At 38.9% G+C, this 25,374-nt stretch overlaps 1 protein-coding gene across 2 annotated transcripts in view; it reads right to left on the bottom strand.

Moving 5' to 3' along the window:
* GRAMD1C (GRAM domain containing 1C) overlaps nt 1-24,499 on the bottom strand; it is a 155,354-nt gene extending 130,855 nt beyond the window's left edge. Inside the window, exons 1-3 of one of the 2 annotated variants that reach the window (XM_071214812.1) lie at nt 24,361-24,418; nt 12,139-12,227; nt 4,889-5,038 (exon numbers count right to left, since the gene is read on the bottom strand). Coding sequence is in view for 1 of the 2 variants with exons in the window: in XM_004475612.5 (XP_004475669.2) it covers nt 4,889-5,038; nt 24,361-24,387 (177 nt within the window). In the remaining variant the exon portion in view is untranslated. Of the gene's footprint in view, nt 1-4,888; nt 5,039-12,138; nt 12,228-24,360 lie in introns of both variants that reach the window. The other variant, XM_004475612.5, reaches the window with a different exon arrangement.
* Between the last annotated feature and the right edge of the window lie 875 nt (nt 24,500-25,374).

The raw sequence follows: 25,374 nt of genomic DNA on the forward strand, positions 1-25,374 counted from the left end.
GATTGAAGAATGAACAAACAGAGGGAGAATGTAACTATGAACTAAAGTAGACTTATTATTCTAGTAATAGAAGAAATTGTAACATTGATATAAAGGCAGTGATCACACAGGTTCTAAGGAGAGGGAAAGGAAGAGGGAAGAAGAGGTATAACGTGGGGCATTTTGGGGGCACTGGAATTGTTCTGCATGACATTGCAATGACAGATACAGGCCATTATACATTTTTTAAAAACCGTAAAATTGCATGGTATAAAGTGTAAACTATAATATAATATAAATGCAAACAATAGACTAGGGTTAGTAGCAATGCTTCAATATGTATTCATCAGCTCTAACCAATGTACCACAATAATGTAAGATGTTGTTAATGGGGGAAAAAGTGTGGAAGGGGAAAAGAGTGGGGTATATGGGAATCCCCCATATTTTTTTATGTAACATTTACATAATCTAAAGGTCTTTTAAAATAATAAAAAAAGAAAAGAAATAAAGAAACAATAAATTTGACTCTAACTTCTTTTAGAAATTCTCTTCGTCCATCTTTTTTTCTATTTTCCTTCTCAAATCAAATACCTGAGAGACTGAGATTTCATATAATCTTTATTCTATGTATATTTATCAATATTTTCAAACACAATTATTATAAGAACAGCACACTGAGGATCCCTAAAGAAATTTAATTTTAGTTGCACAATTAAGAAAATGCTCTAAATCTCTCCATGTTTAAAATATAATTATCAAATAAGTGAGCTATTAAGGAAATAAGTAATCACCAATGCAAATATTTTAAAGAGGAACTCTAATATTAATGAAATACCCAGGTACAAAAAAAAAATGCTTAATATTAAGTACTTCACCCAAAGCACTGTAACTTCTAAAATCCAGGTAAGTACATCATCTTCTAAACACACACAACAGATAATCTCAACAGCCTTGTCCTACTCCCAGTAGTTGCTATATGTACAGCACTAAGAAAACTTACATTAAATAAATGTATCTGGGTAACAGATGTGGCTCAACCAATCGGGTTCCCGTCTACCATATAGGAGGTTCAGGGTTCGATGCCCAGGGCCTCCTGGTGAGGGCAAGCTGGCCCACATGGAGTGCCAGCCCACCCAGGACTGCGGTTCCATGCAGGAGTGCCACCCTGCGTGGGAATGCCATTCTGCTCGGGAAAGCCGTCCCGCGCAGGAGTGCCAGCCGATGAGGAGGGCTGGCACAGCAAGATGACACAACAAGAGACACAGAGTAGAGAAAAGAAGAAGTAGCAAAACAGGGAGCTGAGGTGGTACAAGAGAGTAATGCCTCTCTCCCATTCCGGAAGGTCCCAGGATTGGTTCCAGAGCCGCCTAATGAGAATACGAGCAGACACAGAAGAACACACAGCAAATGGACAGAGAGAGCAGACAACGGGGGGAATGGAAGTGGGGGAGAAATAAATAAAATAAGTCTCTAAAAAAATGTAAATAAATAAATAAATGTCTCTGCCTCAGATTTCTGTCTGTTTTTCCTCTGGGACCTTAATCTACCTAGAATATGTGATTTTTTCAGTAGCAAAGAAAAAATTACTTTGGGTTTTTTTTTGTTACATATTTTTGCTAACACTTGAAGGGCAAAATGATAAATGTTTATTTGCCATTAATTTTATTTTAAACTAATTTCTTCATTTCAAATATTTGTTAATGTTTTATTAGGATTTAAAGCCTAATAGTAAATGTAACTCCCCACATACTAGGGTTAAATTCTTTAATTTTAAAATAAATCAACAAACTTCCTAACATTTTAAGATTAAAGTAGAAAATTTGCAACTGTTGATCTCACTACCAAATCAAAGATCATACTCCTTTAAATTAAAGTTCTGCTCTTTGAGAGACATGTATTAGCCAATCTGTTAAGCAGCACAGGTTTAAAGGGACAGGGTCTATCACTTCTCATATTTTTAGCTAAGATCAAGCGTAAATGGACAGGGTCTAAAAGAAATCCACCTTAGTGAAAAAAAAAATCTTTAATGAACTTTACTTTTTTTATTTTAATGAACTTTATTTTCTTTGCACCCTTCTGTTAAATTTTCACATTTGTTTTTAATTTGTGGGGAAACATCAAAATATAATTTCCAACATGATAAATAAAAGGTCCTCTAATCTAGTACTTTGCAAACTTTATCTACTGGGGCAATCCTAAGAAAAGGGGATTCCTCAATGTAACATAATCCCATTGAGTATGCCCAGAGAACTTTATGGATGCTACATAAATTATGAGAACTTGCTAGTCGTCACTCCTTTCTCTCCCACTGATTCAAGACACACCAGTGTTGCAATACTGTGTGGTCAAGCCCTAACTTTATAGGTGAGGTCACTGAAGCCATTCAGGTTAAACAAAATACTCAAGATCAACACAGTGAGATCACCAGGGACAGAGTATATACTTTCTCCTAGATGTTTTGCTCCCTGTCTCTAATTCTTTCAATTCTATCATGCTGTCCTCTAAATTTCCTACAGTGGACAGTGGAACTGTTAGTTAGCCAGGTCAGAATATATGAGTTATTCTACATTGTGAATATTCTAATTTAAAATTTTAAATACCAAAATGTAAAAGGTATTTTTGGTACCTTTTTGATAGGAAAAAAAAGTGAAAAGACAAATGCAAATCCCTTTCATATTCCAATAAACTGGATCTGACACTCTTTTTCTTTACTCAAATACCAGGTCATATGTCTCATGAATATTTTAGTATTATACTACTGGTCATCCTTGTGTTAATTCTAAACTCCAATATCTTACTGTAATCATTCAATTCCCACATTATTGCAGGGAGAATGTAGAAAGAAAAAAACAACATGGGGAGAGTGAAACAAGGTAGATTGAAAATGACAGAGGAAAAATGCATTATTTATTTTCCAGAGATCTTACATATCATTTCCATCAGATATAATACCGTATTAGAGCCAACTGAGCAGTGTGGTCCTTTGGCCTCTAAGAAGTCCACGTTGCTATACCTTTGGAGTTTCTGCTGTCGTTTCATCTTACTGCTCTCAGTGTATTATCATTAAGTAATTTCCCTATCTCCAATATTCTATTCAACTATAAAATAGAAACTACTTCTTCAGGTTTATTAAAAGTATGTTAAAAAATATATTAAAGAAGTTCCAAAAGAAGACTCAAGGAATTTTCCTATTTAAGATATATCAGCATGAACTTTGACTTAGCTATTTAGGGACTCTTTTGGTCCCTAAATAGGAATGCTTCAGCATTCTTGACAATTCTTGTTTCCAGGTTAAGTGACCTCTGCAAAAGTCTGTAAAACTTCTGAGATGATATATTTGTCCTTAAATCCATTCCATGTGAATTCATAGACAAATTCCTCAAAATAAAGTGTTTAAAATAGGCAGAGGGGCCTAAGCTAAGCCAAAGCAGACCTCTGACACTCTAAACCACTATTTCTTAAACTTTAAAGTACAAACAAATCAGCCGGGGACTTTGTGTAAATGAAATTCTAATTTAATAGGTCGAAGTAAAGCCCAAGATAACGCATTTCTAACAAGCTACCAGGTAATGCCAATTATGTTGGCCCTTGAGTGGGAAGATTCTATTTCTTATTTTTCTTTTTCCTCCTGTTTCTAAATTCTCTCATTCCCTTGATTTTTCCCTTTTTTACTTTATCATTTTTCTTGCTTTAAGTCTGCCAACAGTAACCACAGTAACTGATTTGCCCTGTGAGCAATCCTTGGAGCTATAAAAACTCCCAAATTATAATATATGCTATTTAAAAAAAAAAAAAAAACAGTGCAGAGAAGTCAAAATATTACAACAGTCATAAAACTTTTCTAAATGTGACCAAAAGTACTAAAAATAATATAGATGTCATGATTTTTAGGATGTGTACTTATTTTCATTAATTTCTTAAGCAATTAAAGATTTTTTCCTAGGATAAGTTTCAAAAAAATTTATGATGTTAGGTTTCTTTGTAGGAAGGTAGAACTGTTATTCATGTTGGTTGAATAGCATTTCAATGAACCACACTACTAAATTATTAACAGAATGAAGGTACTTATACTAATCCTTATAACCTGCAAATGGTATGCCTTTTCAGTCTACTTTAAAATAATTAGAAATTCTGCTAACAAGCATACATAATCTTCAAAAGATCAGCTTTGTAAAGAACTGATATTAGAACTATATATGCCTTATCTTAGGAAAACTTTACTTACATTATACCAGATTCTATCAAACGACTCATGAGTCATAGAAAATACTAAATTTAAAAGAAGCAATTTAATATAATAAATGTTAGCATTCTTAGGTTAACAGAAATTTGTTCTTACAAAAAGACTCTAAGCTTTCAATGCACTTAACAAGCAATAGTCTCATTTTACAGCGGGGAAACCTGAAGCATATCCAGGTTATGCAACCATGTGAGGACAATGCAAATAGATTATGAAACTCCTTACTTTAAAACCCATCTTAAAATCATTATATACTACAGGTCAAATGTTGTTAAACATCCTTTTAGGTACAGAAACTAATTTTTCAAATCAAAATTATGTAAAATAGCTGGCTTCTCAGTAACAGAAATAATGTTTCTTTATAATGTTAGTCTCCTGGCAATGCAGTAAACCACATTGTAAGGGAAATCCAATTCTGTGGTCTAGCTTTTCCACAGGGAAATTAAAACAGATACTTCCACCCTGTCAAATCAGATACTGCATTCTAGTGGTCAAAGGACAGCATAATCATAATTGTTTTGGGGATTCCAGATTAAATCTAAACTTCTGAAATCTAGAAGCTATTAAGAAAAGCTTTGTAAGTATACCACAAAAATATTATATGAATTGCTACAGACTTAAAGAAATTTGTGTTAATGATTAAAAATAAAATATAAGAAAAAATATTACCCAAAAGCTCCAGTCAGCACTCCAGTTATGTGAAGTTGGTCCCTGCTTTTTAGCTGATACTACATTATTCTCATCTACAACTGGGCTAGAATTTTCTTCTAACTCTTCCTGTAATTCGGTGGTAAGGCTTGAATCCCCTTCATTTATTACCTGTAAACAAATATCAAACAATTTAAATTACTTAATGAAAAATTCCCATTTATAAAAGTTTAAAAAGTTAACCCTCAAAACATATAAATTAACTTTTTTTAAAAAGATTTATTTATTTCTCCCCCCTCCCCACCCCTCATTGTTTCTGGGCTCGCTGTCTGCCTTCTGTGTCCTTTCACTGTGTGTTCTTCTGCATTTGCTTCTCTTTAGATTTCACCAGGAACGAATCCTGGGACCTTCCAGAGTGAGAGAGAGGCACTCAATCTCTTGCACCACCTCATCTTCCTGGTCTGCTATATGTTTTACTAAGGGAATAAGAAAAGGGGGGCAAAGGGAGCGAGAAAGAAAGATGAAAGAGAAAGGGAGGAGGGGAGAGGCTGAGGGGAGACAGGAATGGAGGAAAAGAACGAGGAGGAGAAGAGTATGTATGTCAAAAGAACAAAGGAGCTACCCTGAATAACTGAGAACAGTTATGAATTATAAACCATTGAAAAAATCATGAATCTATGACTCTATGATAAAAATAGGAAAACAAATAAATAGGAAAAAAGGGTGAGTTCTGGTTTATATTAGAATGCTGAATGCCTGGTGATAAAATACAGAGAGACTGATGAAACTGGAAAATCATTTTGTACCATCATAGTAAAGATGGTTTTAGGAATGAATCATTAATGGATATTAAATTTAGGGGGTAATTTTAGTCAAGAGCATAATATTTGCATAGTTCTTAAGCAACTTCCTACAGATTGCTTACCAATTAAAAAAATAGTAACTACACAGTGGAAAAATCACCTTGACTATGTGATCAAAATTAGCACTACCAATTATGGACAGAAGGGCACTGTGTACTTTTAGATATGAACTGAAAAGGATACTACATATCACTTATGTTGTATTCTGGCTAGGAAAGAATAACCTAAATATAATTATCAACATAAATGAGAAACCTTCTATTTTTAAAAGAAAGGACATTATGATCTTCAAAACTCAGTATCAGAAAAGATAGAGAGAGTGGCTAAAACTCCAATGGAATTTCACAACTTAATGGCCTTAGGAATCCAAAGTTGAAGGGTGAGGCAAAACAGCCACTGGAGGTGAGGAGAAAATCCTGGAAGAAAGAGACCCAGATAAGAGAAGCTAAAAATCCTCTCCAAACCTCTGGCTGACTCTAAAACACGTATGAACAAAGCACACACACAGCTGAAAGTTTAAAAAAAAAAACTGAACTGAGGTTTGAACTGCCACCAATTGCAAGTAAAACAGACTCTGTAGTAAGAGTTCAACTAAGTTGTCTCCTACAAGAAAAGCATCATCACCCTTCAGAAGACTATAGCAGAATCTGCAGTTGCAATAACACAATCTTCACAGTGTCTTGGGTACAGACCAAAATAACACAGCATACAAAAGAAAATGTGACCCATTCTCAAGCAAAAAGACCATCTGCACAGGTCAAACCTAAAATGATGCTCGATTATCAGCTATAGACTATAAAGCAGCTATTATAAATAAACTCACTGAGATAAAGTACATTCATAATGGATGAAAAGATAATAAATCTCAAAAGAAAAGCAGTAAAAAAAATAAATAAGTACAAAAAGAAAGAAGAAAAGCAGAATATATAAAATAATCAGTGGAGAATCTTAGAAAGAAGAAATACAGTATCTAAAATTTTAAATTCACTAGATGACCTTAATACAATGGAGATGACAGGCAAAAGTCAGTAAACTGGAAAACAGCTTGATGGAAATTATCTAAACTTAGAAAGAGAAATTTTAAGAAAAGGACCTATGGAACAATATAAAATGGCGTACTTTATGAGGAACTAGAGTCCCAGCATGAAAGCAGAGAAAGAATGAAGAAAAGATTTTTTTTAAATGTTTTAAAAATGAATGGCCAAAATATTATCAAATATGGTGAAAGCCATAACTTTATGGAAAGAAAATAGTCACTGAAGCTCAAACAAGGTAAATATGAAGAAACCACACTCAAGTACATTCAAGTCGCACGGCTAAAAAACAAAGATAAAAAAGCAAATCTTTATAGCAGCAGAGAGGAAAAAAACAGCACATTACATAGGAGGGAACAATGATTCAAAATGCTACCAATTTCTCACTAGAAATTGTGGCAGCGAGAAGACAATGGAACAACTTCTTTAAAATGCTGAAGGCAGGGAAAAAAAACCCAAACAAAGAAAAAATACTAAAAATAAACTCCCAAGTATTCCATATTCATGAAAAATATCTTTCCAAGAATGAAGATGAAATAAAGACATTTTTAGATAAGGAAAAAAGTAAGTGAATTCATTGACAGCAAACCTGCAATACAGGAAATGCTAAAGGAAGTTCTTCAGGTTAAAGGGAAAATAAGAAAATCTCCAATCTTCAGGAAAAAAGGAAGATGACTGGAAATGGTAAATAGCTGGATAAAATGTAACAGACTTTTTTTTCTTTTATTTGATAAACATATGATTATATAAGGCAAAAATATTTATGTTATCCTATGGAGTCTATAACATATAGAGATTTAATACATACGACAACTATAGGATAAAAAGCAAAACATTAACAAATAGAATCCAAATATGTGTGTGTGTGTGTATAAAATAAGCCATTAATCTAGGAACGCAAGGTTAGTCTAAGATTTGAAAATCAGTGAACACAAGTCATGCTATTAACTGAATAAAGAAGAAAGCCCATGTGAACAGCTTAAAAGACACAGAAAAGCATTTGACAGAAATTCAAGAGCTATTCATGATTTAAAAAAAAAAACTCAGCCAAATGTAATAAGGGAACTTCCTCAATCCAATAAAAGCACCTAAAAAAATAAAGAAAGGCAACATCAAATTAATAGTGAAATACTCAAAACTTTTACCTAAGATCAGGAACATAGTAAGGATGACTTTTCTTCAACATTCTACTGGAAGTCCTAACAAATAAATCACACAAAAACAAAATTCATATAGATTAGAAAGGGAGAATTAATACTGGCTCTATCTGCATGGTATGATTATTTACGTAGGAAATCCTAAGGAAGCTACAAACATCTAGACCTTAAAAGTAAACTTAGCAAGTTTGCAAGATGTACAAATATCTTATAATATACAAAAACCTATTGTCCTAAGAATAAACCTAACCAAGGATGTAAAAGACTTGTAAACAAAATGACAAGTCATTGCTGAAAGAAATTAAAGAAGACCTAACTAAACGGAAAGGCAGCCTGGGTTCATGGATTGGAAGTTAAGGTACCAATACTACCCAAAGAGATCTACAGAGTAAACACAATCCTGATCAAAATTCCAGGGGCCTTTTTTGCAAAAACAGAAAAATGCCATTCTCAAATTCATACAGAATTGCAAGGGACCCCAAATAGACAAAACAATCTTGAAGAAGAACAAAGTTGGAGGAACCACATTTCCCAAGTGCAAAACTTACTACAAACCTACAGGAAGCAAAAAAGTGTGCTACTGGCATAACGACAGATGTATAGACAAATGGAACAGAATTGAGAGTTAGAAATAAACCCATACATCTATGTGAGGCAGGTCAGTTTAGAGAGGGAAAACGAGTCACAGCTGAGACCTGGCAGAAAACATGGCCTCGAGATAAGTGGCCATGAAACCCTGCCTGGAAACCCCCTGAGAGAAAGACCTCTGCCAGGAAGGCTGCCAGAAACCACCCCCCGGCCACAAGAACTCCATTTGGAACAAGATTAGGACGAGATCCCATTTGGGGTCAAGCTGGCCTTTTTAGAAGCCTTGTAAAAAGGCTTCACCATGGCCCCCTGAGAACTGACAGGTGGGGCAACCAATCAGAACAGCAAACAGCTGGGCTCCCCGCCCCCATCGTTATGCAGGGAGAGGAGTAAAAGTCCTTCAGGGCCTAACCTGAGCCCCCATGTGCGCATCTCTCATTCTGCTGCACGCCCGCGGTCCAAGCCTAGGACTGGGTACTTTTCTCGTTTTCTTTTTCTTAATAAACTCCTTACTCCCTTGCCTACCCTATGGCATTCTTAAATTATTTTATGTGGCAGAGCCAAGAACCTAGAAGCCCAGAAACCAGAGCCTTCCACCAGCATATGGTCAACTGATTTCTCACACGGGTGCCAACTCCACTTCATGGAGGAAAAAAGCCTCTCTTCAAACAGGGACTGAGAAAATTGGCTATCCACAAACAAAAGAATGAAGGTGGACTCCTTTCTCATACCAAAAACAAAAATTAACTCAAAATGGATTAAAGACCTAAATAGAAACCAAAATCATAAAACTCCTAGAACAAAACACAGGGAAGCACTCAGGATCTAATGTTATGCAATGGTTTCTCAGACTTTACATCAAATAACAGTAACAAAAGAAAAAAATATATAGATAAACAGGACTTCATCAAAATTAAACCCTTTTGTGCATCTAATGCCTATCATTAAAGTAAAAAGACAACCTACACGATCAGAAAAAATATTTGGAAACCACATATCCAGTAGGGTTTAATATCCAGAATAAATAAAGGAATTCTACAACTTAAGAACAAAAAGACAAGGATACCAATTTTAAAATGGCAAAAGACTTGAATAGACATTTCTCCAAAGACAGACAAATGGTCAGTTAACACATGAAAAGATGCCCAACATCACAAGCTATTACTACAAATCAAAAACACAATGAGATACCATTTCACACCCATTAGAATGGCTGCTATTTTAAAAAAAAGAAGTTTGGGGAGGATTTAAAGAAATAGAAACATTCATTGCTGGTGGGAAGGTAAAATGGTACAGCCACTTTGGAAGACAGTTTGGTAGTTCCTCAGAAAGCTAAGTATAGAACTACCATATGACTTGGCAATCCTGTTACTAGGTATATACCCGAAAGAACTGAAACCAAGGACTCGAAGAGATATTTGCACACCTATGTTCACTAGCAGCATTATTTACAACTGCCAAAAGATGGAAGCAATCCAAATGCCATCAACCAATGAATGGATAAACAAAATGTGGTATATACAACAATGGACTAATATTCAGACGTATAAAGGAATGAAGTCCTAATGCATGCAGGAACATGGAGGAAACTTGAGGACATCATATAGAGTGAAATAAGCCAGACTCAAAAGGACAAATACTGTATGATCTCACAGATATGAAATAATTAGAACAAGCAAATTCATACAGTTAGAAACTGGAAGACAGGTTACCAGGGACAAGTGTAGGTGTAGAGAATTGGAGAGTCAATGCTTAATTGATTCAGAGTTTCTGTCTGGGGTAATGAAAAAGTTCTGATACTAGATAGTGGTGATGGTAGCACATCACTGTGAATGTAATTAACTCCAGTGAATCATATATTTGAATGTGGCTAAACGTATAAATTTTAGGTTGAATATGTTACTAGAATAAAAATCAAAGAAAAAACCATAGGACTGTACAACGCAGTGAACTATAATGTAAACTACCAACTATAGTTAATGGTATAATTATAATAAAATTGTTTCATAATCTGAAACAAAGGGACCACACTAAGGCAGAGTGTTAATAATAGCAAAAACAGTGTGTGTGAGGGGGTGTATATGAGAACTCTATTTTCTGCATGATTTTTCTATAAACCTATGACTTCTCTAAAAAAAAAAAAATTAAGTAAAAAAATTTTTAAGAGCTTTAAATGGGCAATACTAAACTTGGGTATGGAGGGATGCACACTTAGGTGGCAAATAGAGACACAAAGAAGAGATCACTTTTTTATTTTTATTTTTTATTTTTTAATTATTTATTTATTTTTAAAAATTACATTCAAAAAATATGAGGTCCCATTCAACCCCACCGGCCCCACCCCCCACTCCCCCCACAGCAACACTCTCTCCCATCATCGTGACACATCCATTGCACCTGGTAAGTACATCTCTGAGTATCACTGCACCCCTAGTCAATCATAGCCCACACTCTCCCACGTTCCATCCAGTGGGCCCTGGGGGGATCTACAATGTCCCGTAATTGTCCATGAAGCACCACCCAGGACATCTTCCTCGTCCCGAAAACGCCTCCACATCTCATCTCTTCCTCCCATTCCCCAAACCCAGCAGCCACTATGGCTACCCTTCCCACACCCATTCCACATTTTCTCTGTGGACATTGGATTGGTTGTGTCCATTGCACATCTATGTCAAGTGGGGGCTTAGATTCCACATGGAGATCACTTTTTTAAAAACAGTGGTTCCTCTGGGGGAAGGGAGAGACTCACTATTGGAATAGAACACACAGAAGGGTATCTAGAGTAGCTGACGAAGTTTTATTTCTTGACCTGAGTGGTGGTTCTAAGTGTTTCACTTAAGCTATATGCATTTCTTTTGGGTGTTTCTTTATGTTTTATTTTACAACATTTAAAATACTCTATTTTATTTCTTTAAAGATTTTATTTTTGTTTATTTCTCCCACCCTCTTTGTTGTTTGCAATTGTTCTGTCTGTTCATCTTCCTTGTTCTTTTTAGGAGGCACTGGGAGCCAAACCCAGGACCTCAAATGTGGGACAGATGCCCCTAATCACTTGAGCCATCTTTACTCCCTGCTTTGTTGTCTCTCTCATTGTTTTCCTCCCGGCATCTCTTCTTGCATCAGCTTACCATGCGTGCCCATCACATCAGCTCGCTGTCTTCTTTAGGAGGCACTGGGAACCTCTGCTCCCTGCTTTGTTGTGTCTTTCATTATGTTCCCTCTTCTTGTATCTCTTGTTGTGTCAGCTTGCCACAACTGCCTGTCTTGTCAGCCCGCGCTATCTTCTTCAGGAGGCACCGGGATCTGAACCAGCGACATCCCATGTAGAAGGCAGGAGCCCAGTTGCCTGAGCCACATCCACTTCCTGGAAATAGCATTCTTAATGTTGAAGTATTAGAAGGGTTCCTTTTAAAATTTTCTTCTCAGAAAGCAGATGTGGCTCAACCAGTTGGGAGCCCGCCCACCACATGGGAAGTCCCAAGTTGGGTTCCTGGTGCCTCCTAAAAGAGGATGAGCAAATGCCTCTACCACTGCGGCAAGCTGGATGCCACCCCTGCCATAACAAGAAGATACCATAAGTCAGCAGACACTGCAGGGAGCGAATGTGGTTCAGGCCATTGGGCACTCACCTCCCATGTGGGAAGTCCCAGGTTCAGTTAGTTCCCAGTGCCTCCTGGAGAAGGTGAGCAAACAAAGAGCAGATAGAAAAGAGAACCATCTGGGGAAAGGAGAGAATAAATTTTTAAAAATGAAGTAAATAAATTAATCTTTTTTCAAAAGTTAGGACTTGAGGAAAACCAACAAGATGGCAGTGGAGTAAGGCGCTCCTTACTCCTTAGCTCCTCCTGCTACAGGGCACTTAGCAACACCCAGAGCTCTCCGGAGCTAGCTGAAACACCTGTTTGGGGCTCCAGGAGACCAGATCATCCTACCTCATCCTTGAAGGAATGGAAGGAGGAGACTGCCCATCTGCTGAGAAGACTCGTAAGTAGAGTACACCAGGCCACAGAGGCCGGTGCCCATCCACCACCGGAGGCACAAGCTGCCTCGGGAGCTGTTCCGCGGCTGGAATTGAAAGCTCCACTTCCCAAAAACGAGGGAGGAAGAGACAGCTGGGCACCAACTTAAGCTACTGATTAGTAAATACGGTAGGCTAAAGTATAATCCTAAGAACAGCTAAAGTTTGAGCCTGTCCAAGTCAGAAAGAGACTGGTAGCCGCCATCTTAACTCCATGCCTGGCATAAGGGTAAGCAGGGCAAACTGAAAATCAGTGCTGGTGGGGACCGGCTTCTGTCCATCCAGGTCTGATTGAAGATGTAGCATAAGCCCCTGGCCCACCTCTGGCTGGAAGGAAGCTGAGGGGACCTGCGCCAGCCTCTCAGGGAAATTACTGGCCAAGCCGTGGAGGCCAGTGATTATCCTACTTTGGCAGCACAAGCCACCCCAAGAGCTATTCTGTGGCTGGAATTGGAAGCTCCATTTCCCAAAAAAGGAGAGGAGGAGAAGTTGGCCACCGATTTCGGCTACTGATTAGCAGACTTGGCTAGTTAAGGTATAACCCTAGGAATAGCTAGGGTGTGAATCTGTCCAAGTCGGAAAAAGGCTGGGGGATGCCATTTTGACTCTGTCCCCAACATGAGGGATGCCTAGCTGACCGAAAATTACAGTGACAGTAGGAACCAGTTTCTTTCACCCAGATCGGCCTGCAGCCCTAGACTAACCTTCAGCCCCACTTCTGGCAGGGAGGAGGCTGGTGGGCGCTGCACCAGCCTATCCAAGTAACTGCAGGTCCATTTGGCTGGCATAGACTGAATTATTGGAAGTCTACTGGGGCAACTGCAATCATCTTGAACCCGCACTGCATAGATTGCTGCCCACACCTGCAGCTCCATGCCCACCCCAGGCAGGGGAAAAGGGAGTGTGAAGCTTCTTCAGTCTCTCTGGGCAACTACAGTTTAGGCCTTAACAACTTGGATTATTCGACACAGCTGTGACTCTACCCCTACCCCTGGCAAAGGAGAAAGTTGGGAGAAGCTTCATCAATCCCTGGGGCAATGAGGGCAGCTTGAGCTTCCATGGCTTATAGCACCAATGACATCCTTGGCTCCTACTGCACAACCAGCAAGGGAGAAAGGACAGATAGCCCTAAACTAAAGAGAAAAACTGCACCCAGAATACTCTAGTAAGCCAGATGCGAAGACACAAACAAAAACTTACAATCCACACCAAGAAACAGGAAGATATGGCCCAGTTAAAGGAACAAGATAAGCCTCCAGATGACATAAAGGAGTACAATTAATCATAGATGTTCAAACAAATTCTCCTTCATAAATTCAATGAGAGGTCTAAAGAGATTAAGCACAATAAGACAACACTGGATGAGCACAAACAAGAATTTGAAAGCATACATAGAAAAATAGCAGATCTTATAGGAATGAGAAGTACAACAAATGAAATTTTAAAAACATTGGAGGGGAAACGGACTTTGGCCCAGCGGTTAGGGCGTCCGTCTACCATATGGGAGGTCCGCGGTTCAAACCCCGGGCCTCCTTGACCCGTGTGGAGCTGGCCATGCGCAGCGCTGATGCGCGCAAGGAGTGCCGTGCCACGCAAGGGTGTCCCCTGCGTGGGGGAGCCCCACGCACAAGGAGTGCGCCCGTGAGGAAAAGCCGCCCAGCGTGAAAAGAAAGAGCAGCCTGCCCAGGAATGGCGCCGCCCACACTTCCCGTGCCGCTGACGACAACAGAAGAGGACAAAGAAACAAGACGCAGCAAACAGACACCAAGAACAGACAACCAGGGGAGGGGGGGGACATTAAATAAAATAAATAAATCTTTAAAAAAAAATTAAAAAAAATTAAAAATAAAAATAAAAACATTGGAATCATATAATAGCAGATTTGAGGAGGCAGAAAAAAGGATTGGTGAGCTTGAAGAAATGGCTTCTGAAAGTGAACATGCAAAAGACAGACGAAGAAAAGTATTTAAAAAATTGAACAAGATCTCAGGGAACTGAATGACAGCAAAAGACCTGCAAACATACGTGTCATTGGTGTTCCAGAAGGAGAAGAGAAGGCAAAAGAGGCAGAAGGAATATTTGAAGAAAAAATGGTAGAAAATTTCCCAACCCTATGGAATAATATAGACATTGTAGCAGTTTGATATAATTGATGAATTCCAAAAAGAAATACTGGATTATGCTTGTAATGATCTGTACCTAGGCATGATTGAGTTATGATTAGGGCACAGATAAAAGGCACGGCAAAGAACAGAGTTGAGGCCTTTTAATGTTGGAGTTTTGATTTTGGAGTTTGATGCTAAAGACTTCAACTGGAGCCCTGGGAAGTCAGCACACAGAGGAAAGAGAAGCCAGCCCCAGGAAGGAAGGAAACTTGAAGCCAGAGTAAAGCAAGCCCCAGGAACGTAGGAACCCAGGAAGCCTGAATCCATGCAGACATCGGCAGCCATCCTGTTCCAAATATACTTTGGTGAAGGAAGTAATTTATGCTTTATGGCTTGGTATCTGTAAGCTCCTATCCCAAATAAATACCCTTTATAAAAACCAACCAATTTCTGGTATTTTGCATTAGCATTCCTTTGGCTAACTAATACAGATATCATACTCCCATTCAAAAAAATCTGAATAGACCAACTCTGAAACACATATCAGTCAGGATATCAAATGCCAAAGACAAAGACAGAATTCTGAGAACAGCAAAAGAAAAGCAATGCACAACATATAAGGGATACCCAATAAGATTAAATGCTGATTTCTCACCAGAAACCATGAATGCAAGAAGACAGTAGTATGATATATTTAAGACACTAGAAGAGAAAAATTTCCAGCCCAGAATCTTATATCCAGCAAGACTGTCTTTCAAAAATATGGGTAAGATTAGAATATTCACAGATAAACAGAAACCAAGAGAATTTCTAACCAAGAGACCAGACTTTCAGGGAATACTAAAGGGTGTGCTACAGCCTGACAAGAAAAGACAGGAGAGGCCTGGAAGAGAGTCTAGAAATGAAGATTATAGCAATAAAAGTGACTAAAAGTGTCAAAAGTGGTGAAAATAAAATATGACAGATAAAACTCAAATAAACTTAACCAATAATGTAAAGCACTTGTATTCAGAAAACTGCAACTCATTGTTAAAAGAAATTTTAAAAAGACCTAGTTGGACGCTGATTTGGAGAGACAGTGACAGAAGTGGTGCTTTCTATAAGTAGAATTTTGGTTTCTGACACAGAGGTCAGAAGTTGTGAGCGGGACCCCTCCCCCTAGGGCTGGCGGCTGCGGCATTCCCTGAAAACTGTTGGTTGCGCGGTGGCATTCCCAAGCCCTGTGTTTCCTGGATGCATAGTTCCTAAGCCCCCATAGCCCATGCTCCACAGACCCACATACCCTGAGTCCCGGACTTCCCATTCCCAAATCCAGCGCTTGCTCCGAGGTCCATGATTGCCCTAGCCCTCCGGTTTTGGACTGACTCTGTGAGTGCAAGAGATTTGGTGGGAGATGCTAAGGGGCTAGGTGAATAGGTAAAATTTTCTGGTCGTCCCCCCCCCCTTTTTTTCTTTTTTTTTTTTTGAGCTTGGAGGAGCATACCAGCTGGCTTGGGGAGAGCCTAGGAAGAAAGGAGAGGCGAAGCTGCTGAAAAAACCCAATTTATCTAAATGCCCTGGGAAAGGAAACTTGGTCTGGAAGAAGGAGGAGTCAGAATATTAGTTAGCCCTCCCCTAGCACACCTAAGGGAGAGGAAACTTAGGAGGTGCTTTCCGAACTTCCAATAGCATATTTGGGGTTCCTGGTGAGGTGTAGGTGCTCTCTCGCTGGCAATAAAGAGTCATTGTCTTCTGTGTTGAGTTGGTACACCAAGGACCCACTTGAATCTCCTACCTGACCCCTCATGCAGCTTTCCTGCTGCCCTGGGAGACAGGGAAGTGAGGAAGGGAGAACGGGGGAACGTCAGATTCCTAAGAGTTTTCTTTAACTGCAAAGAGGATTCCTAGCTTAAAACTTCGTTTTTTTGTTGTTGTTGTTGTTGTTGTTGGTTTGTCTTCCGGTTTTTCCTTCCTCTTTATCCCCCCCAAAGGTCCTTTTTCTTTTCTTTTTTTCTCTTTTTCTTTTTCTTGCTTGCTTCCCCCCCTTTTTTGTCCCCCCCCCCCTTTTTTTTTTCTTTTTCTTTTCTCTTTTTTATTTTATTTTTTTGTATAGGTGCTGCAGGGAGCACTTCACATTTGCTCTGTTTCCTCATCCTCCATTTTCTCTTTTCTGTGTGTATTCACTTTGGCCACCAACACTATCCCCTTTCCTCTACATCTTTCTATCCTTCATCATTTATTGTTTCTCTTACATTCCACCTCTCTTTGTTTGGCCCCCAAATTTTCTGACTTTTTATTTCTAATACCTTTGTTCTGTTTTCTGTCTTTTATTCACTCTTTATATTATTGTCTTTCTTTTCTCTTTCCCTCTCTTCTGAAAACCCTGGCCTTTTAATTCACACTATATTCCCCCTCATATTCAGTTGACCGTCTCATTATAGGTACTCTACTTACTGTTATAACTCTACACAGCTTGCATGAGTCTCATATCCATTCTCCTAGATCTCACATGGTTCCTCTGTTAACATTTACTACCAATACTACCATTATACATTTTCTTTTCTTACTCATTTTGCTTTCCCTGGCCCTAATATTTTCCTTCAAGTGAACTTAGCCAACAACAAGAAAATAAAATAAGAAGAACAAAGTGACAAAGAGAAGGCATAAAACATACACAAAAACAACAACTAATTAAACCCCAAGACTAGACAAAGAAGCTGAGGAACTGATTAAACCTGTCAAGATAAAATGATGACCAGACAGCAACAAAAAACTACAAACCAAACCAATAATCAGGAAGACATGGCCCAATCCAATGAACAAACTAAAAACCAGGAAGAGGAGCAGAACATCAAACAAGTAATTAAAGCTCTCAAAATATATATTAGCAATCAATTTGATGAAGTGAAGGAAGAGATTAAGAATATGAAGAAAACACTTGAAGAGAATACAGAAGAAATTGCAATCATACACAAAAAGATAACGGATATGAGGGTGATAAACAGCACAATTCAAGAAATCAAAAATACACTCTCAGCAAATAACAGCAGATTAGAAGAAGCAGAGGAGAGAATTAGTGATGTGGAAGACAGTACATCTGAAATCAAACAGATACTAGAACTGATCGATAAAAAGATAGAAAAAATCCAGCTAGACCTTAGGGACCTGAATGACAATGCAAAATGCACAAACATACACATTATAGATATCCCAGAAGGAGAAGAGAAGGGAAAGGGGACAGAAGGGGTGTTGGAGGAAATAATGGCTGAAAATTTCCCAAATCTACTAAGGGAGATGGATGTACATGTCCAGGAAGCACAACGCACCCCAAACACCATAAATCCCAACAGGCCTACCCCAAGATATATACTTCTACAAGACAAAGAGAAAATTCTAAAAGCAGCAAGAGAAAAGAGAACCATCACATACAAAGAAGGCTCCATAAGATTAAGTGCTTATTTCTCAGCACTTGCCAGGTAGGCAAGAAGGCAGTGGTATGAGATAGTCAAGGTACTAAAAGAAAAAAATTTCCAACCAAGAATACACTATCCAGCCCTGAAAAGTATCTTTTTATTTCAAACTCTAGCAAAAGATTTGTTCTTTTACCTTGTAAAAAGGAAAGTAATAAAATAGCTAAGTTCCTTTAATATGTTATAAGTTGAATGGAAAGTGTTTAAAAGTATTCTAGAATTAAATGGAATTCTTTAACCCTCTGTTAATTAAAGTTGTATGAGTAAAAAGTTCATATGAATACTTAAAGAGTGTATAAAATTCCTGAAAATTTACCATTGTTTCGGCATAATATTAAACAAAAGTATTTACTGAATCATGGCAAAACAATTTATTATGGCAGGCTGCTCTTTCTAATTTTATTGGGATACTTGATACACATTTACCATCAAATAAATTTCTAACTCAAAAAAAAAAAACCGACCTAAATAACTGGAAGAACATTCCATGCTCATGGATTGGAAGACTAAAATATCATTAAGATGTCAATTCTACTCAAATCGATATACAGACTCAATGCAATCCCAATAAAAATTCCATGAGCATTTTTTTTTAATTGAAAACATGATTATCAAATTTATTTGTAAGGGTAAGGGGTCCAGAATAGCCTGAAACATCTTAAAAAGGAAAAGAGAACCCTCAATTCCAGACTTTAAATCATATTACCTAGCTATAATGGTAAAAGCACCATGGTACTGGCATAAAGACAGACACATAGACCAATGGAACCAAACTGATGGTTCCGAAACAGACCCTCACATGTATGTCCAAGTTATTTTTGACTAGCCTGTCAAACCCACACAGCTCAGGCAGAACAGGCCATTCAACAAATGGTGCTGGAAAAACTGGATATTCATAGCCAAAAGAAGGAAAGAGGACCCTATCTCACACCCTATCTGAAAATTAACTCAAAATGGTCAAAAACCTAGAAATAAAAGCAAGAGTCATAAAGCTTCTAGAAGAAAGTGTAGGAAAATATCTTCAAGACCTGGTGGTAGGTGGTGCATTCTTAAAGGAGATAAGAAGAGGAGTGAGATGGATTACTGATGTTTAATGTAGGTAGCAGTTTTAATTAGCTTTACTGTAAAAGTGTGGGAGTGAATAGAGTGGATGGTAACAAATAGTGAGTAACAGCTACTTTATAAACAGGAATGTAGCTGAAAATGGTTGTCTAGGTATGTAAATGCCAACTGACAGAATGCTAGAGAATCATCTAGGAACTGAATAGCACAGTAAACCAAGAGGTGGATAAGTATTGTGGTTGATGGTACAGATGCAAGATGGTCTTTTTTTGAGCTAGAGCAAATGTACATCACTACTGCAGGGTGTTGGGAATGTGGAGAAGCATGGGAAAAATACAACTGGAGTGACTTATGAACTGTAGTTAGCAGTAATATTATTTTTGCATCTATGCCAAGATGTACTGTGTTGATAATGGGGCAGTACAGAAAATGTGTGCCAAATGTACATTATACGTGTGGTAAAAATCAGATGATATTATCTTATGTGTAACTAACGTTCCTCCACAGTGTGGTGTGTTGATGGAGGCGTGTTGTTTGGGAATTCTGCACATGTGCATGATTGTTTTATAAACAATACAAACATGGCTTTTATACAACAATAAAAGTTTACAACTTCTGTCATAAAAATACATATATTTAAAAAATAATAATAGGGTGGGTTAGGGGGAAAATAAACCAAAAGTAAGATAAGAACTATAATTAGTAGTAAGAGTGTGACAATATTCTTTCATAATTTGTAACAAACGTCTCAGGACAATGTACGGTGTTGGTGAAGGGTTGATGTATGGGACCCCTGTATGATGTTATGCATGTTTGCTTTGTAAGTTTACAACTTTCACTATATACTTATTATTTATGTTCATATACAAATGATATAAAGATAATAATAATAGGGTGGGTTGGGGGAAAAATACTTTGGTTAGTAGTAATATTTTGACAATGCCTTTTAATCATTAGTTAAAGATGTTTAATAACAATGCAAGGTATTGGTGGTAGGGTGAGTTATGAGAGTCCTGTAAGATGTTATATATGTTTGTTTTGTAAGTTCACAACTATTATTATACACTTATTGTTTATGTATGTTTATGCGTGAGTGATATGCTTCAATAAATTTTTTTTTCAGGGAACAGAGGGGAAGGTGGCCTTCTGATTGGTTAGCCTAAGCATGGAGATGGGGGGGTGAGGGTAGCAATCAGGAATTAAATTATAAAAAAAAAAATTTCTTTTCATGTATGTTTAATCTATTTTTAATACTTCTGGCATGAAAGATATTATACACCAATAAAGACTATGTTGGAGGAAGCAGATTTGGCTCAACTGATAGAGCGTTTGCCTACCATATGGGAGGTCCAGTGTTCAAACCCAGGACCCCTGACCTGTGTGGTGAGATGGCCCATGTGCAGTGCTGATGTGTGCAAGGACTGCCATGCCACACAGGGGTGTCTGCTGTGTAGGGGAGTCCCACACACAAGGAATGTGCCCTGCAAGGAGAGCCGCCCCATGTGAAAAAAGCAGAGCCTTGCCCAGGGGTGGCAGTGCACACACGGAGAGCTGATGCAGCAAGATGACGCAACAAAAAGAGACACAGATTCCCAGTGCCACTAAGAAGGCAAGTGGACACAGAAGAACACATAGCGAATGGATACAGAGAGCAGACAACAGGGCGTTGGGGGGAGGGGAGAAAAATAAATTAAAAATAAATCTTTTTTTAAAAGTAAATAAATAAAGACTATGTTGGAAAACACTAATAGTGTATTGCCTTGTGCTTTCCTGTTAAATGAACTCCAAGCAAAACTAAGAACAGAGCCTTTCCCACCATCTCTGTGGGATCTCTCTAAAGATCTGGTAAATCAGACTACAGCTCCAAACTGGCCTTTCATTTTCCCTCAGTTCTACCCATTTCTGTTCACATCAAACTGCTTTACAGTTATGAGCTGCTACATTTGGCAGTCCTTCTCTAGGTGAATGGGGATTTACACAATACTACACAATCAAAATCAATATAGAAATAAACTGGTAACTGAGGATGATATGGCTATGACTGTCATCCTGACTTTTCTGATTCATCAAAATCACCTTATTGCTCTTATTAGTTAGATTCACAAGTATATATAAACTTGAACTTATGCCACTTTTAAATATAAAATATCCTTTTTCAGTTGTACATATTGGATTCTAAATAAGATTTCATTTGAAAAAAGGTTTCCCCAGCTTTGGAATTTTGAAAAGCACTATTCTAAAACACCAGGACAAAAGCAATGTGTGTAGAGGAAACAGTGTGACCTTGAAGTCAAAAGTCATGAGTATGAGTCTGTAATTAAGAGTCTGGGGAAGTGGACTTGGCCCAGTGGTAAGGGCATCCGTCTATTTTGGACCATGTTGTCTATTAAGAAAAATAACTTTTCTGGCAGGAAGAAAAGGTTGTCACATTTTCAGGTATGTGTACAACTAGATTCATTTTTAATATTTAGCCTTCTGATACAACTGATTAGAACTATACAATAGCTAATATTCAAGTTGAGGGCAGCGGACTTGGCCCAGTGGTTAGGGTGTCCGCCTACCACATGGGAGGTCTGCGGTTCAAACCCCGGGCCTCCTTGACCCGTGTGGAGCTGGCCCATGCGCAGTGCTGATGCACGCAAGGAGTGCCCTGCCATGCAGGGGTGTCCCTTTGTGGGGAGCCACACACGCAAGGAGTGCGCCCCGTAAGGAAGCCGCCCAGCATGAAAGAAAGTGCAGCCTGCCCAGGAGTGGCACCGCACACACAGAGAGCTGACACAACAAGATGACGCAACAAAAAGAAATACAGATTCCCGTGCCGCTGACAACAACAGAAGCGGACCAAGAAGAACACGCAGCAAACAGACAGAGAACAGACAACTGAGGTGGGGGTAGGGAGAAGGGGAGAGAAATAAATAAATAAATCTTAAAAAAAAAAAAAAAAGTCTGTCTCCATTTTTTTATGTTTGCTTCAGCTTTAAAGCCCCAAATCCTGACAAACTGATTTGAGACTCTCTGTTAAAAGAAACTAATAAAATGAGAAGAAGATTGGGGTGGCCTCACCTGTCCTCAGTCCCTAGTCGGATGCTGTGAAACTGGATGAGGTCATCTCTCTCCTGGACCCCTTGACTACCTAAGGAGTCCCTTGGGTTGAACTGAGTGAACAGCAGTGAGAGTTTACACACGTTATGGACATCACCATGATACATGATGGGGCTTGCTAGACAGCTGGTGTTTTCCATCCCTTAACCAGGAAGTCCTTGATAAAAGGACGAGACCCAAGGGTCAGCACAATGGCCAGAATTTCAGGCAGTCATATTAACACTGGAAGTTCTGGCCAACAATTAGCCCATCTACACATTTTTAAGACTTTTGGGTCACTGTCTTAAGTGTTGCCCCCTTTGGGGTAAAGAACCCTGAGAATTTTTTTTTCAGGAGGCCCCCTGGATAGAACCCAGGATCTCATATGCAGGAAGCAGGTGCTCAACCAGTTAGCTACACCCACTTCCCCTTCTTTTTTTTTCTTCTAGGAATCTTAACTGCCTCACAGATACCCATAATATAAATCAAAGTCACCTATCTCTACATATACTAAAGTCACAATACAAGGCCTCATGGAGATACTCCTTATTCCCTTCAGAGTTCCAGACATTACTGATAGTGACCAAGGCACTCATTTCACTTCCCAGAATACACAATGTTGGGATCCTGAACAAGGCATTCTATGGAAATTTCACCTTCTTTACTGGCCTTCCTTACTGCAGGCATCAAGGACCACCATAATGCTTACTTAAACAAATTCAATTAAATGAAAAACATCTTGGATGACTTGTACTAAGGAGTCTGGCTCAGTATGTTGGTATCTGCTGACAGTTTTTAAGTTTCACACTTTCTTCATCCCCTTCTGCCCCACACCTGGGCAAGCTGTTCTGTCCTTTGGTATGGATGGGAGATTTAAACCACACAAGCCTCCCCACCCGCACGTAAGAACCCTCCCCTCCACCCCATACCTAACCACACACACACAAAAAAACACCTGTCAGTCCCTTTTCCTTGCTATCTCAGGCCATTTCAGACATGCTTGGGAGGATTGCCCTGTTCTCCCCAGAGACAGCAATTACATAAGTAATAAAAACCTTTTCATATTATCTTGGTATGTGTGTGACACCATTAGTCTCTACATCCAAATCAAACCTGGGAGAGGGGAGCTGTGTTCATTCTGGCTTTGTAGAGTGGCCACAATAGATTTCTATAACTTACTAGCTGTGTGGCCACTGGTGAAGTCGTTCAATCTCCAAACCCGTTTCTTCCACTCTACAGTAGGGATAATAATTCATTCTGGTGTAAACAATAAATTCATTGAAGGCATGGATCATATCTGTTTGGCTCACCGTCTTATCCTCAAATACACAGCGCCAGGGACATAGTTAAATGCCTGATTGGGTTCATAAATATCTATCTTGCCCATTTCATATGTTTTGAAAATCAATTAAGATAATACATTCATTCACTTCATTCAACAATTATCTGAGTGCCTAACCCACGTGTCTTGTAAACTGGAAAATGCTGCTCAGATGAAAGGTATAGCACTGGTTACAATTCTATAAAAGTAAAATACATACACACAACCAATGTAAAACTAGGTAAAACGTAAAAGTAACGAAGATAGTGTTCAGAAATGTAGGTAATCCTTAGAAAAACAAAAGTAGATTTCACCCTGATGATTAATAAGCAAGTTTTTGTTTTATCAAATAAGATATTGAACCGAAAACACAACTAGTTGAAATTAAAACTTGGTTGACAGCACCGTGATTTAAACGATCTAAATTCTGTGCACTTTTATCAAGGACTGATAGTTAAGGGAAGGAGAAGAGACCAAGTAAACGCGATACCGGGTCAGATCATGACAATGGAGACTGATTTCATTGATGCCTGAGGCTGCGACATGTGGATTAGGACATTTCAGAACCAAATTCAAGCATTCAATGCGCCCGGAGAAGCCGACTAAGAACAATCGCCCAGAGGAGAAAGGCTCAAAGCAGCACAGGAAACCGTTTCCTCGGTAACAACTTTCCAGCAAATTATTCTAAAGAGCACCAAGAAAAGGAAAGAGAGGAATTAATTATCGTAACCTAAGAATGTTCAAACAACAATCGTGAAGAAACTTGCCAGGTAAAGCCACCGCTTCCCACCCCGCATCGGCGAGGGGGCACTTACCTGGCGGAGCGGCGAAGGGCCCTCCATCGCGGCTCCCTCCGCCGCCGCGGCACCGCGCAGGCGCACCCTTGCGTCCCACCGCGGGGAAGCGAGCCGCCAGGCGCGTCTCCCGCGCCCCCCGCCCCTCCACGCGCCCGGCCGGCGCGCGCTCCGGGCTGCGGGCCTCGCCCACCGCCCCTCGGAGAGCCGTCTCGGGGGGCTACTTGCGCCCTCTGGCGGCAGTTGAGGGCTCTTGCCTTTGGCCAGCTCCTAAGGATGGCTGGTAATTATTAGCCAAGGGGGCAATCTTTACTAAGGGTCAGACTGAACCCCTTTTACCAACCTCAAACTCTCCTGCTTATCAGGAGATGCCTTCCAGGTGCAAGTCACTCCTCACAAAGTTGCGCTTCTTGCTAAATTGCAATACATACCACTCTCCAATATAATGGTAAAGTAATTGCATGGGAAAGTCTTATTCCTTCAAAAGAGTAATTGAAGTGACTGGTAAAAGATTGTTGAGTGTTGCTGAACCTGGTTCCCAAGAAAACAGCTAATTTTAAATATCCTAGAGCAACTGGATAGGTCTGAATATGAAGTGTAAATTAGAATTGACATTAAAGAGTAATTAATATGTATGAATAAACTTAAAGGTATTCATTTATGGATAATTAATTTTGTGATTATGGTAGAAAATGTCCTTATTGTTAGAAAATTACTGCTGAAATATTTAGAAGTGGTCATGATATATGCAACTTACTTTAAATTCGTTAAGCAAAGAGAATTATAGAGCAAAATAGCAAAATCTTAACAATTATTGCAATTAGGTAGAAGGCATACCATTGTGCAGTGATTCTACTGTTCCTGTATGTTTCAAAATAATCACAATGTAAAGCTGGGGAGAAGGAGAGATGCCAAACCCAATTCCACCAAAAGTCAGGTTGAGGTAGTGTGTATTTTTAAAATACATAATGCACAGTAAAGGACAAGTTACTTAATAAGATTATCATTAAGGGACAGATTTCCCTCTTTATCCTG

The sequence above is a fragment of the Dasypus novemcinctus genome, chromosome 4, assembly GCF_030445035.2.
Source record: "Dasypus novemcinctus isolate mDasNov1 chromosome 4, mDasNov1.1.hap2, whole genome shotgun sequence".
Lineage (NCBI taxonomy): Eukaryota > Metazoa > Chordata > Mammalia > Cingulata > Dasypodidae > Dasypus > Dasypus novemcinctus.